At 40.2% G+C, this 15084-nt stretch overlaps 1 protein-coding gene across 2 annotated transcripts in view; it reads right to left on the bottom strand.

The window, feature by feature from the left end:
- The window catches only part of MELK (maternal embryonic leucine zipper kinase), an 84850-nt gene extending 71794 nt beyond the window's left edge, over positions 1 to 13056 (bottom strand). The window contains exons 1-3 of one of the 2 annotated variants that reach the window (XM_007127530.4): positions 12928 to 13056; positions 5596 to 5691; positions 4227 to 4312 (exon numbers count right to left, since the gene is read on the bottom strand). In XM_007127530.4, the coding sequence (XP_007127592.1) occupies positions 4227 to 4312; positions 5596 to 5653 (144 nt within the window). In that variant the 5' untranslated portion in view covers positions 5654 to 5691; positions 12928 to 13056. Of the gene's footprint in view, positions 1 to 4226; positions 4313 to 5265; positions 5320 to 5595; positions 5692 to 12927 lie in introns of those variants that run through there. The other variant, XM_055087094.1, reaches the window with a different exon arrangement.
- Between the last annotated feature and the right edge of the window lie 2028 nt (positions 13057 to 15084).

A 15084-nucleotide genomic window follows, 5' to 3' on the forward strand; every position in this document is an offset into this window, starting at 1 on the left:
CGCTGAGCCTGCGCGTCCGGAGCCTGTGCTCCGCAACGCGAGAGACCACAACAGTGAGAGGCCCGCATACCGCAAAAAAAAAAAAAAAAAGGGAACTTGATCTAATGATCTGTGGTTTAATATCCAATTATCTAGGGCCATGCAACCAGGTATTAGTTCTTAACCAAGAATCAACTGTAACTTTGGCTATTTTGATATAATATTTTCTTCTTTTTTGGGGGATGTGGGAGTCTGATAACTAAAACCCTGAAAGTAATCAAAATATTTTAAAGTCCCAGGAAGTAACTAAAATAAGCATAGTAACAATAAAAAAAATACAAAAACAAGTTTAGAAATAATGAATTAATATCATCATATTGATGCTTTAGAATAAGTTTTGAGTACTGACGTGGTAATGCATTTTGTAATAACAGTTCACATTTTGTCTGCTATTTAAGTGTTTGCTGAGTCCAAGTAAATAAGTCATACTAAAGTTATAACTGCAGTTGAAATTGCTTAAGGGAATTAATCAGTTTTGTAACCAATGTTTAAATGCTCAAGAAAAATGTTTTTTAATACCTTTTTATTAGTTTAATAAATACGGTATTGAGCACTGAAAACAAAAATATTGAAGGAGAGCCTGAATTGTCAGTTGATAGGTTAGTAAAAATAATTTCTGATATAGATCATTGTGTGATTTTGGCATATATTTCAGAAGGAGTTCAAAGAATTGAGTGACATTATTATAACAAAACATATTCTCTTTGACTAATTTATGTATGTTAATCAGCACTTCCATCCTTAAAAATAAAGTAACAATTGATATTAAACTCTGTCTCGTCCTAACAACAAGAGAGACCCCAATAAAAGTCCAACGTGTCTAATATAGAGATGCATTTTCAGTAAACTGATTTTTATGTTTGATAATTATCAACACATAAAATGTTTGCGCTGTTTTACTCAACTGTATACTAATAATAATTATAATGCTAACTCAATCGCAAAGAATAAAAAACTTTTTTTAACAGAGATTTTTTTTTTTTTTTTTTTTTTTTTTTTTTTTCCACAACAGTGAGAGGCCCGCATACCGCAAAAAAAAACAAACAACTTATTTGTGTGTACATTTTAAAAAGGCCTTGAGGGTTTTATGAAAAACAAGTTCAATGTGGGGCAATAGTACAACATCCAGAAAAATTAAAATAATCTCAGACTCCCTTTAGAAGGTTAGCATTCCAAACAAGGAAAATGACAGAAACACTACTCAGTGTACATGCCTTGGCTACCACTTCGGTCTCAGCAATGTCCATTAAGAAGCATACTGAGGGCTTCCCTGGTGGTGCAGTGGTTGAGAGTCCGCCTGCCGATGCAGGGGACACGGGTTCGTGCCCCAGTCCGGGAAGATCCCACATGCCACAGAGCGGCTAGGCCCGTGAGCCATGGCCACTGAGCCTGTGGGTCCGGAGCCTATGCTCCGCAACGGGAGAGGCCACAACAGTGAGAGGCCCGCATACCGCAAAAAAAAACAAACAACTTATTTGTGTGTACATTTTAAAAAGGCCTTGAGGGTTTTATGAAAAACAAGTTCAATGTGGGGCAATAGTACAACATCCAGAAAAATTAAAATAATCTCAGACTCCCTTTAGAAGGTTAGCATTCCAAACAAGGAAAATGACAGAAACACTACTCAGTGTACATGCCTTGGCTACCACTTCGGTCTCAGCAATGTCCATTAAGAAGCATACTGAGGGCTTCCCTGGTGGTGCAGTGGTTGAGAGTCCGCCTGCCGATGCAGGGGACACGGGTTCGTGCCCCAGTCCGGGAAGATCCCACATGCTGCGGAGCAGCTAGGCCCGTGAGCCATGGCCGCTGAGCCTGCGCGTCCGGAGCCTGTGCTCCGCAACGCGAGAGACCACAACAGTGAGAGGCCCGCATACCGCAAAAAAAAAAAAAAAAAGGGAACTTGATCTAATGATCTGTGGTTTAATATCCAATTATCTAGGGCCATGCAACCAGGTATTAGTTCTTAACCAAGAATCAACTGTAACTTTGGCTATTTTGATATAATATTTTCTTCTTTTTTGGGGGATGTGGGAGTCTGATAACTAAAACCCTGAAAGTAATCAAAATATTTTAAAGTCCCAGGAAGTAACTAAAATAAGCATAGTAACAATAAAAAAAATACAAAAACAAGTTTAGAAATAATGAATTAATATCATCATATTGATGCTTTAGAATAAGTTTTGAGTACTGACGTGGTAATGCATTTTGTAATAACAGTTCACATTTTGTCTGCTATTTAAGTGTTTGCTGAGTCCAAGTAAATAAGTCATACTAAAGTTATAACTGCAGTTGAAATTGCTTAAGGGAATTAATCAGTTTTGTAACCAATGTTTAAATGCTCAAGAAAAATGTTTTTTAATACCTTTTTATTAGTTTAATAAATACGGTATTGAGCACTGAAAACAAAAATATTGAAGGAGAGCCTGAATTGTCAGTTGATAGGTTAGTAAAAATAATTTCTGATATAGATCATTGTGTGATTTTGGCATATATTTCAGAAGGAGTTCAAAGAATTGAGTGACATTATTATAACAAAACATATTCTCTTTGACTAATTTATGTATGTTAATCAGCACTTCCATCCTTAAAAATAAAGTAACAATTGATATTAAACTCTGTCTCGTCCTAACAACAAGAGAGACCCCAATAAAAGTCCAACGTGTCTAATATAGAGATGCATTTTCAGTAAACTGATTTTTATGTTTGATAATTATCAACACATAAAATGTTTGCGCTGTTTTACTCAACTGTATACTAATAATAATTATAATGCTAACTCAATCGCAAAGAATAAAAAACTTTTTTTAACAGAGATTTTTTTTTTTTTTTTTTTTTTTTTTTTTTTTTGCGGTACGCGGGCCTCCCTCTGCTGTGGCCTCTCCCGTTGCGGAGCACAGGCTCCGGACGCGCAGGCCCAGCGGCCGTGGCTCACGGGCCCAGCCGCTCCGCGGCATGCGGGATCTTCCCGGACCGGGGCGCGAACCCGGTTCCCCTGCACCGTCAGGCGGACGCGCAACCATTGCGCCACCAGGGAAGCCCTTAACAGAGATTTTTGGTCAGAGGACAAAAAAAGATTTAAAAAAAATTTTTTTAATTTATCTCCAAAAAAAGAAACAATCACAGATGCATACTAAGAGACTAGTGAATTCTCAGCAGAAAGAGACCAGAACAAAGCATAGAAACCAAACAATACAAGGGGTGGTAGAAAGAATTAGAAAAAAAAAAGACCACTCAGGATGACTTCAAACACTGGGAAGGGTATATAATGCCCAAAGACCATCAAAAGAGACAGATCTTCCCTTAATAGAAAAACAGAAAACTTTATGCACATTATAGCCAAGATCACAAATTAAATGGGCTGCTTTAGAAGGTAATGAGCAACTCAATCCTAGAAGCATTCATATAGAGGAAAAAAAGGCTGATTAAGAAAAGGATTTCATAATTTCTAATAAAAGTTAGAATAAATTTTGAATAAAATTTATTCCTGAATAAAATTTGGGACATAAGAACGATCTATACTATAAAGTAGATCAACATTTAGTAAGGATATCATGAGAAGATAAAGAAGGGACATATCAATACCCAGAAACACCTACAAGACTACAAAACAACTGCAGAAAAATGGACCCTGTCGACTTCAAATATGTGCCATTGCCTTGTATTAAAATTAAGAACAAAGTAACCCCTTCCCCAGATTACATTTTTTTTTAATTTATTTATTTATTTATTTATTTATTTTGGCTGCACTGGGTCTTCATTGCTATGCACAGGCTTTCTCTAGTTGCGGCGAGCAGGGGCTACTCTGTTGCAGTGCGCAGGCTTCTCATTGTGGTGGCTTCTCTCATTGAGGAGCACGGTCTCTAGGCACATGGGCTTCAGTAGTTGTGGCTTGCGGGCTCTAGAGTGCAGGCTCAGTAGTTGTGGTGCATAGGCTTAGTTGCTCCGCGGCATGTGGGATCTTCACGGACCAGGGATTGAACCCACGTCCCCTGCACTGACAGGCAGATTCTTAACCACTGCGCCACCAGGTAAGTCCCCAGATTACTTTTTAAAACCATAGATTTATACATAACTGGCTATGGAAATGTTATTCTAATAAAAGAGCAGTAACTAGAACATTAGAGCAAATTCAAGTTTTAATTCACAAAACTGATCTATAAATATTTTTTAAGTAATGTTAAACTTACCCCTAGTGCATTTTTATCCATGATTTTTATAGCTACCATTTCTCCAGTGAGGATATGGAAGGCAAGTTTGACCTTTGCAAAGCCACCTAAGTATGGGAAAATGTATCATGAAAAGAGAAGCAAACTAACTTAAATATCATCATCAGAGCAAACTGAGAACTCAGGCACAAATACCTTTCCACATACTTTTATAAGGGTCTATTGATCTATATTTTCCTGAAGTGTGTGGCCCTTTCTTCTTGTTGCTTCCAAAGTGCTGGCCATGATCCTAACCTCTCCTCATCCAATGACTAACTAAAGACTCTTCTTTGCCATGATAGGATATCGTTAATTTTGCAATGAAGAAGTAGGAAAAAAGAATTCATTCTTTAGAACTTTGTTTTATAATTAACATTGCAATTAAACCTGCTTTATAATTAACATTGCCAGAACACAATATAAAGTTGGAGAGACAAAAGACAAGTAATATGAAATTTCCATTCAGTGTCAAAACTGTAAAAATAAGCAAGTATGTTTCAAAACTGGCTCAAAAGCTGGATAAATGTCTACACTTAGGTTATCTAAAAGAAACTGCGAACTTAGTACTTCTAAAAAGAAGCTCCTGGCAGTCCCTCCCATGGTCTTCCTCATCTCAGTAAATGGCGACTCCATCTTCCCAGGTGCTCAGGCCAAAAATCCAGAAGCCAATTTTAGCCCCTCCCTTTTGTCTCACACCACATATCCAACCCTCCAACAAATCACACTGGCTCTGTCTTCAAAAATATATTAACGTTTACCTTGGGAGAAAGGAGGCAGGCACTGACTGGAAATTTCTATGTCCTGATCTGAGCAGGGAACATACGGGTAAATGTGTACAAAAACTCCATCAAAATTAGTACACTTTGCTTATTTTACTATGTGTTATGCCTCAATAAACTATACTTAAATGTACATGTGTGTGTATGTCTGTATACAGAATCCCATCCCTTTCTATACACAGAATCTCACTACCTTCAATTCTGTCACCATCCAAGTCACCATCATCTCCAGTATCACTCACCTAAATTATTGCAATAACCTCCTAACATCTATGTTTTTCCATCTTTGCCCTCTCCCAGCCAGTCTTTTCACAACCAAGCAGCCAGAGTGAACCTTAAAAACAAAAGGTCAGACCACTACTTGGCTCAAAACTCTCTAGTGACTTTACTTCTAAATAAAATGAACCACAAGGCCCCTCCTACAATTCTCCTCTCTCTTGCTCCACTTTTTCTTACTAAAATAGGTTGAAGAATTTTAAAACTACATAAGTTAGGCTAAAAAGCTCTTGGCTGCCCAAATATACTATACTCTCAAATAGATGACCTATCCTCTCCAAGAAGAAAATAATTACCTGTCCCAACAGTTTCATATAATTCATAGTATTTGAGAAGTTCATCATAATCTTTCATAGTCCTCCTGGAAGTTTACTCAAAATTATAAAAAGAACCTGGAAGACAAAAACAAAAACAGTACATGATCAAAAAAGGAACTATTAAGAGACTATCTCCTTCATTCTTATTGAGATCCCTAAAAAATAAAAATAGAGCTACTGTATTAAAAAAAAAAAAAGGAGAGACTATCTCCTTCATTCTTGTAACTACAAACATAAATAAGTCTTAGGCATATAAATGATACTGGAAAAACTGATTAGCCATATAAAAAAATGGATTCCTATCTCACACCATACATAAAAATCAATTGCAGATCAAATAAAGACCTAAATATGAAAGGTAAGCCTTTAAAAGTTTTAATAGAATATTGTCATCATTTCAGGATAGAAGAGGATCTTTTAAATAGATACAGAAAGTGCTAATCATAAAAAATAATACTAGAGAATTCTCTGGCAGTCCAGTGGTTAGGACTCCACGCCCTCACTGCCGAGGGCTGGGTTCAATCCCTGGTCGGGGAACTAAACTGCCACAAGCCATGTGGCAAGGCCAAAAATAAAAAAATAAATAAATAGATAGATAGATAGATAAATTTTAAAAAGCTAGCATTATTTAAATAAATAAATAAATATTAAATAACATTGAAATTAAGAACCTCTGCATATCCAATGACATCATTTAAGAAAAAAACAACATAAATATGAGAAAATATTTGCAACACTTATAACAGTGGACTTTTATCCAGAATACATATACTCCATCACAACAATATAGAAAAAGACAACCCCACAGAAAAATAAGCAAATGAAATAAAAAGGCATTTCACAAAGAAACACAAATAACCAATAAAAACATGAAAAAAGGGCTCAATTTCATTAGTCATCAGGGATATGCAAATTAAGACTCCAATGATATATAATTTTAAGATACATGTAATGAGATACATATTTTATTATTATGCTTCACAACTTACGTGTGTTACATATACTCTTATTTATTTATTTGTTTGTTTGTTTGTTTATGGCCATGTTGGGTCTTTGTTGCTGTGCACAGGCTTTCTCTAGTTGTGGCGAGCGGGGGCTACTTTGTCGCAGTGCGCAGGCTTCTCATTGCAGTGGCCTCTCGTGTTGCGCAACATGGGCTCTAGGCATGTGGGTGGGCTTCAGTAGTTGTGGCACACAGGCTCAGCTGCATGTGGGATCTTCCCAGATCAGGGATCGAACCTGTGTCCCCTGCATTGGTAGGCAGATTCTTAACCCTGCGTCACCAGGGAAGTCCCTATACTCTTAAGTATATATCAAATAATTTATAAAAATAACACATACACACTACTATATGTAAAAAAGATAAACAACAAGGACCTACTATATAGCACAGGGAACTCTACTCAATATTCTGTAATAACCAGTATGGAAAAAGAATGGTTATATGTATATGTATAACTGAATCACTAACACCTGAAACTAACACAACATTGTAGATCAACTATACTCCAATACAAAATAAAAATTAAATAAGTAAATGAATAAATAAATAATAAATAATTAGTTGTAAAAGTCTTAGGAGGTCTTATTTGATTTTTGTCTTCCTGAGTTTTAAAATTAACTAGAATTACAAAACACCATGGGGTGAGTACACATGAGGTCATATTCATACCAGCTTTGTCTTATTTGGGGAGGATAAGCTCCTAGTTGACTTTAACTAGAGATTAGCAGTGTATCTGGCAGAACTGCTAATGCAATCAGACTATTAACTCTGAACTTTCTTGTATTCATTCATTTATCCATACAGATGTGTTTACTGAGCAACAGTGACCTGCACTTGGCACCAAGGCTATAACAGGGAAGAAATATGGTTCCTGCCCTCATAGATCTTGCATTCCAGTGGAGAAGACAAAAGGAAAATTAACAGACAACGAATTAAATAATTATAATTTGTAATAAAGGGCTTCCCTGGTGGCTCAGTGGTTAAGAATCCGCCTGCCAATGCAGGGTACACGGGTTCGATCCCTGGTCTGGGAAGATCCCACATGCCTCGGAGCAACTAAGTCCATGTGCCACAACTACTGACCCCACGTGCCACAACTACTGAAGCCCACATGCCTAGAGCCCGTGTTCCACAACAAGAGAAGCCAACGCAATGAGAGGCCTGTGCCCTGCAACAAAGAGTAGCCCCCGCTCAACACAACTAGAGAAAGCCCACATGCAGCAACGAAGACCCAACACAGCCATAAATAAATAAATAAATAAATAAATAACAATATGTAATAAATACTGGAGAAAATAAGCAACAGTGATTAGAATGGGTCACTGAGAAGGTAACGTTTAAGTCAAGATCTAACTCAAAGAATGAGAAGCAAGAAAAAGAAAATCAGCCCTTCTCATCAAAACTTGAACAATGTTTCCAATAGGAACTGTGCAGGACCATGTAAACAATGTTTCTATATGAAGCAGTTAAAATGATATGTTCCTTTACTTGACAGACTGCTGCTTTCTCACCAAGGACATCCTCAGCACTACCTCATTCCTCCCACTTCCTGCTTCCTCAGATACCCAAATGCTGAAATGCTCCTGCTCTTTGACAGTATCCATTCCAAAACTGGTCCTTGGAACTTCCCTGGTGGTCCAGTAGGTAAGACTCCATGCTCCCAATGCAGGGGGCCTGGGTTCGATCCCTGGTTGGGGAACTAGATCCCACATGCACGCTGCAACTAAGAGTTCGCACGCCACAACTAAGAGCCTGCAGGCCACAACTAATAAGTCCACATGCTGCAACTAAACAAACAAACAAACAAACAAAAAACTGGTCCTTGCTTCCCCAGCACAAGCCTAAATCCTGTAAGCCCCTTTCAACTCACTCTTACTGAGATGCCCAAGATCCTACGGTGTATGGTTTCTCTCGCTGCAGCAAGCTAAGTATACCTAATTGTTTTTTAATTACAGATGTGTCCCTAAAGGTCTGTGGTTGATAGGCCTTAACAGGAATTGTTAACCCAAAAAGAATGAGAGGAAGAGCATTCCAGAAAGAGGGAATTTAGGTGAAAAGATCCCAGAGGAAGAAAAGGCTGACATGTACTGAATTGAAACTGCTTTCAGAGGTACCAGGAAAAGGAAATGCAGATTTGGAGCGGGGACAATTGGTTACGCATATGGGAAAAAAGAAAATTGGATCTCTACCTCACACCACACACAAAATCAATTACAGTAAAGACTGTAAAGTGAAAGACAGACAATTAAGACAGATAAGGCCTTACGCATACCAGACCTATAGCTAGAAGTGGCAAGAGGAAGAGCATGGCAATAACAATTAGAAAAGCAAGAATTTGAATACAGTTTCATGGAAGCCAAGAAGGAAGGAAAAAAGCAACACTACTAAAAAGAAAGTTTCTAGGAAGTAGATTTCTAAATAAATTTGGAAGTGCTCCTATACAGGTTAAGTAGATTAAGTCCTAGGACCTGAGGTTAGGTACTGCAAAGTGGAGCTTTCTTATAGGTAGGCATGGGGTGCAAGCTCTCTGAACCTATATAGATACAGTTTCTCTAAGCTCTTAGAGGCTAGTGTGACAGGACAGGACTTGAGATTTCAACCTTGGAAAGAGATGCTTCCACACTCCTTAGAAAGCCACGCAGGAATCAGAGGGACCCAGGGAAGTGGAGGTCACTGAGTCAGCACAGCACACCAAGGGCTCTAGAGTTCACAAAGAGCTTTGAGTCCAAGACCCAGCTAATGATAAACTCCTTTGCCTGGTCTGACTCCTGTGCACAAATCTCCTTCTGCGCCCTAGCAATGGACTAGGTATGGCACCACAGAGTTCAAGATCCCAGGACCCCACTCTCTGTAACACTTAGAAAGATTAGGTAAATATATGCATAGCCAACTGGGACTTGGGCAAAGTTCTACCTGGAAAGGTCAAAACTCATACATCTTAATGCCTCTCAGTAGTGGAAACCTGGTGCTAGTGCTCATTTCTAGAGCCAGACAGTCTCCCTTCAACAACAGGCAGGGCTTTAGCAAGTCTGCTGAAGGCTCTGGGATTGGTTAAGTGGCCAACACCATGTTTACTACTTTCAAGTTCTCTGTCCTTCATCCTGGCTCATCCAGAGCTGAGTAGCCAGAATGTTATTAAACCTTAATAACGGTATGACTTTGGAAGACCTAGAGTATGAGTTCAACCTCAGGACTGTGGTGAGTTTATAAAGGAAAAGACAGAGCAATAGGGAAGGTCCTTGCTACAATGAAGATGGGTAATCTTCTTAAACTGAGGTGGAGAAAAAAATGAATTAAATCATCAAAAGCCCAAGAGACAGAGGATTTTTTTTTTTTTAAGATCCCTTTAAATTTCCTTACAAAATGCCTAAAGCACTCTGATTCCAGGAATCATTTTACCTGGAGATAAAAGGTATGTTATTTAGCAAGTAAAAAGACTTCAAAAATTCGGTCAGTGCAATGAACACTAGAGCAGAAGTTCTGGAAGGAAAAATATCAAAACCCAAGAAAAAAATCAGCTTAAAAAAAAAAGGTTTTAGTAGCAATGTCAAAGCTGAAATAGCAAGAAAGGTAAAGATCATGGGCAAAAGACATTCTGATCCAATAAACAATATTAGTCATTTCCTAGGAAGAGGTGGCATTGGACCAACTTAATAAGCAGGTGGAACTTTTAATCTAGCTGAATCTGCATGAACAGCATAGGCAAACAAAGGAAGCAAAGTCAGGTCCTGATACTAGCGGAAAGCTGGTGATATAAAATGAAATATTTCCGCTTCCACTGGAGTGGCAAAAGTTGTTCCAGGCAAGGAGACAGCACAGAGGACATATTTATTCTCCCTGGGCACCTGAGACACAGGATTAGAAATATCCTTACTAATTCAGAAACCTTTTAAAGGGCATTTGTTATTGGAGCAAATTGGGAATGAAGTGGAACCACACCCCCAAAAGACAGGAATCACAGGACTGAGAATTTTTAAAACAGTCAAAAATAGCAGTAAATGTATAGAGGTCAACACAAGGCTAAGAAATCTTTGGGATTCTGATGATGGAGAAGAGAATGAGCAGGACTTTGGAAATGCGGGAATGTTAGGCTAAAAATCTTTTTAGAAAGTGGTCTGCTTTATAGCAGTAGGCTATCAGGTTCCTTAGAGAGCAAAGCTCCAACTAATGCAGTATTGGGGTATTCAGAACACAGGGGTTAAAGAGGAAACACAAACAGACATTTCAAAGTTTAAAAACCATGAGATGGAGAGAGTTCCCTGGTGGCCTAATGGTTAGGATTCCCGGCTTTCGCTGCCATGGCCTGGGTTGAATCTCTGGTCAGGGAACTGAGATCCTACAAGCTGCGGAGCTCGGCCAAAAAATAAAAACAAAAACAAACAAACAAAAAAACATGAGATGGAAATGGACAAAGGGAAAGAAGCAGGCCTTAGGAAGTATAAATAAGACTCCTAATTGCCACCACTGCACATGCCTAAACTCCATACAAAGGACTGGGCTATTTCAAATTGCCACACTCAGAAAGAGAAAGCAATTGGTATGATATTGGAATTCATTTTCCCAGATAGGGATATAAGAGTGTCATAACTAACTTCTTGACAGAGTTTTCCCAAATGAGTTTTGAACTTTCAGGTTATGGCCTCCAGTCAACTAGCAGAGATCAACTCACACCAGTGTAAGACTAAATCACACACCTCCTCTTTTTCTTCCTTCCATTTTCTAATCTATCCCCTTCCCTCAAATCACACCATGTCTTTAGGTGAGTAATACCAATGTGGCCCTAAATTGTATCTACTGAATCCAGGGAACATCATTTTTGCTACTGTGTAAGAAAACTGGTGTTTACATTGAAAAACTGCTATAATGATAGCAGATTTTACTTGGCTTTTAAATTTTGTGGAAGTGGAGCTGGTTCTAAATATTCTGAAGTGCTCTCCCTGTTTATCCTCTAGAGTCTGGAAATACAGAACACAGGAAAGACTTTTGACTGGAGTAACCCACTTGCTGCTAAAGGAAGTATATGATCAGTCAATGTGGAAGACAGCCTCCCAACTGTGGATAATGAAGAAGGAAACTAGACCCCAGACACCTGAATGTCCTTCTGAATGTGACTAAGTAGAAGAACTGGAGCTATATACAATTGGGATCTTGAACTTTTCTGAGGAAAGAAGGAATTGCCTAGATAGTGGGAGAAAGTTTATCAGTAAATTTTATAAGATAGCAACAAATTGGGGGCATTTTCCTACCAACATAGTCTTATCTGGGCTATGCTATTACATGCTGTGTAATACATTTACATTATCTAGTGAGCTTGGTATGACACTGATGCTGAGGATATTTCAAATGACAAGTAAAATACAGAATGGCATATAATGTGGCCTTGTAATGCATTTAATTAACGTACTGTCCTGCTCCCTTGCAGAGGCTTCTGGGAGCACCAGTAAAGAGGCATTCACTCCCAAAGGTAGTAAGGGACTGATGTGGCCATCTGGTTAGTCCATAGTAGAAATACTGAAAGGACAGATCCACTGGTGAGACACGCCCAAGAAGGTGCAGTAAGGATGTTTCTGATTTATCCCACACAACACAGAGATAGAACCAAAATATGAACAAAAAAGTTAGGAACACTGGGCTCTAAGCAAAACTCCAGTCACTACCTTCCCCCTTTCCACTACCAAGGAGAAATACCAATTGTGAAGCTCAAGGACAATTATTCATCCTAGGAGCTAGAGGCCTGATCACTCTCCTGGGACGCCCTCCTTTGGAAGTCTCCCTTTTTCCCACTGGTCTCTCGGTGGGTCACTCCTTTTAGTGCTATAGCATTCGGTGCATATTCCCCTTTTAGTGTTAAGCCTCTTAAGCCACTACTTTGGGAAGGTGAAAGAAAAGGAAGGATTTGGACTCTGAAAAGGGGGTGATAAGACATAACCCATTTCCTTTTTTACTGAACTGCCTAATAAATTGACTCGTACGAACAGAAATAACTCGAAACCCTTCTTTGAACTTTCCCGGAGACCGTCAGTGTCATGGAAACATGGAATGGGAATTCACATCTACCACAGCCTCCTAGGTGGCAAGCGCTTTACCTCACCGATAACCCGGAGGCGGATACGATCCCTATCCCACTTACAGAGGAGAAAACCAGGGGTCGGAAAGGCTATCTCATCCAAGGAACCGTGCTCATAAGGTGGGACTCCGGTGAAGTTCCCCAGTCTCCTGTGAGCCAGGAGCACTCTGGGCCCAAGCCGCTGTCCCCCGCGCCGCGCACGGCCGGAACCCCAGCCTTCACCCACGCGGGACACACTGACCTGAGGGCGGAGGGCCGGGAGGGACTGGGCCAGGCAGAAAGACAGACGCGCGGGCCTGCCGTCCGAAGCGAAGCGGCGAGCGCAGAGAGCTTCTACAAACTTTCTGGACGGTCACGCTCTAGCCGTTTCCGCCCGCCAAGGGAATCAAACCTCGCGCGCCGGAAGGGGCGGGGACGCAGCGGCGTCTGGGCGGTCGCAGCGAGGCGGGGGCGCGGTCGCCCTAGAACAGGGAGTGGGATGGCCAAAAGGCCTCTGGAGCTTGCTGAGAGGTGACTTAAGGCCTTGGTCTTCGACCTGGAGTGCCCCTCCCCGGAGGGCACGTGAAGATTTTCGTGGTGTCGTGAACATACAAGGTTTTTACATAATTCAACTTTAAGTTCTCTTTCCTAAAATTGATTTGCAGAGAAGTCGCTAGTAGTCACAGTTCTCATTTTCGTCCTCCCCTTGCCCAGTGGCCCTTCTCCCATCCAGCAAAAGACAAGTATACCTCTCCCCTTAAAAATCTTACTAAATATGTTGCCACGAGGAATAAAACCCCCAGGGGACAAATTGTCCATTAGATAGCTCAAGGTACCAGAAACACCTACCTAGCATCACAGGAGAAGTCCTTCTAATACGTCATACTGTTTGGTCATTATTTGACTTTCATGGGCTGTATGAATTACTACAATTGTAATGATAATCCAGAAGGAAAAAAAAATTATATCAAGGGGAAAGAAAAAAATATTAAGTATAAATTTATATATGTATTTTTTAAATAGACTTTTTTTTAAAGAACGGTTTAGATTCACAGCAAATCTGAGGGGTACAGAGATTCGTCCTAAACTCTCTGTCCCAACCACATGCATAGCCTCCCCCATTATCAATATCCCCCACCAGAGTGGTACATCTGTTACAATTTATGAACCTACATTATCACCCAAAGACCACAATTTACATGAGGGTTCCCTCTTGGTGTTGTACATTTTATGGGTTTAGACAAATGTATAATGACATGTCTCCACTATTATAGTATCATACAGAGTAGTTTCACTGCCGTAAATTTTTCTGCTCTGACTACCTGTGAAGTGGAATAGTGTTATATATGTATTTTTATTGCAATGAAGTGTGCTATTGCACTGGATAAAAGATATTCAAGCAAAAAAAAAAATTACACTAAGATAACATTCTGTGGAACCGAAATATGAGTTAGGAGAAAAAAGAGGGAAAACAAGCAAGTTAAAAAGTAAGTTGTTCGGCTTCCCTGGTGGCGCAGTGGTTGAGAGTCTGCCTGCCGATGCAGGGGACACAGGTTTGTGCCCCGGTCCGGGAAGATCCCACATGCAGCGGAGCGGCTGGGCCCGTGACCCTTGGCCGCTGAGCCTGCGCGTCTGGAGCCTGTGCTCCGCAGCGGGAGAGGCCGCAACAGTGAGAGGCCCGCGTACCGCAAAAAGAAAAAGAAAAGTAAATTGTTTATTTTGTTCATGTAATTTTTATCGGATAATAGTGGGTATCAAATCACTCTGGTATTTCCAATCCATTGCCTATCTTTTAAGGACTTACAACTTTACTTTCAGAGGTTTACAATAACCAGTTGTTTTAAAAAATATTTACAATTAATCCAAAAATTAAAACCTTTGTGACTATTTAAAATTATAATGAGAGAATGCATGGTGGGAAGTCATTCAGTGTTTATAGCCTGGCCTCCAGCATTATGAGAATACAGCTGAAACGGAAAGGGCTGGGTTTTGAAGATGACACAGCTCTAAAAAGCTTGGAGGCAGTGCACAGGAAGCTTTGTGCAACTCTAGGCAGGAATAAGGGTTAGCAAGGCCACCGCGGTTCACTGCTGCTAAGAAGGCGCAGCAGTCCTGGTCGCCCCGCCATAAGGTAGAACAGCAGTCCCCAACCTTTTTAGCACCAGAGACCGGTTTTGTGGAAGACAATTTGAACATGGGGTCGGGGGCGGGTAATGCAAGTGATGGTTCAGGCGGTAATGCAAGTGATGCGGAGCGGCAGATGAAGCTTCGCTCTCGCTAGCTGGCCACTCACCTCCTGCTGTGTGGCCGGGTACCGGTCTGCGCCCTGGGGGTTGGGGACCCCTGAGCTAGAATAGACGTCTCTATGGTCAAGTAAAGATAGAGCCATTCCTCTCTTCCCCACCAGGTGGGGCTGCGC

This window comes from Physeter macrocephalus, chromosome 9 (genome assembly GCF_002837175.3).
Source record: "Physeter macrocephalus isolate SW-GA chromosome 9, ASM283717v5, whole genome shotgun sequence".
Taxonomy (NCBI): Eukaryota; Metazoa; Chordata; class Mammalia; order Artiodactyla; family Physeteridae; genus Physeter; species Physeter macrocephalus.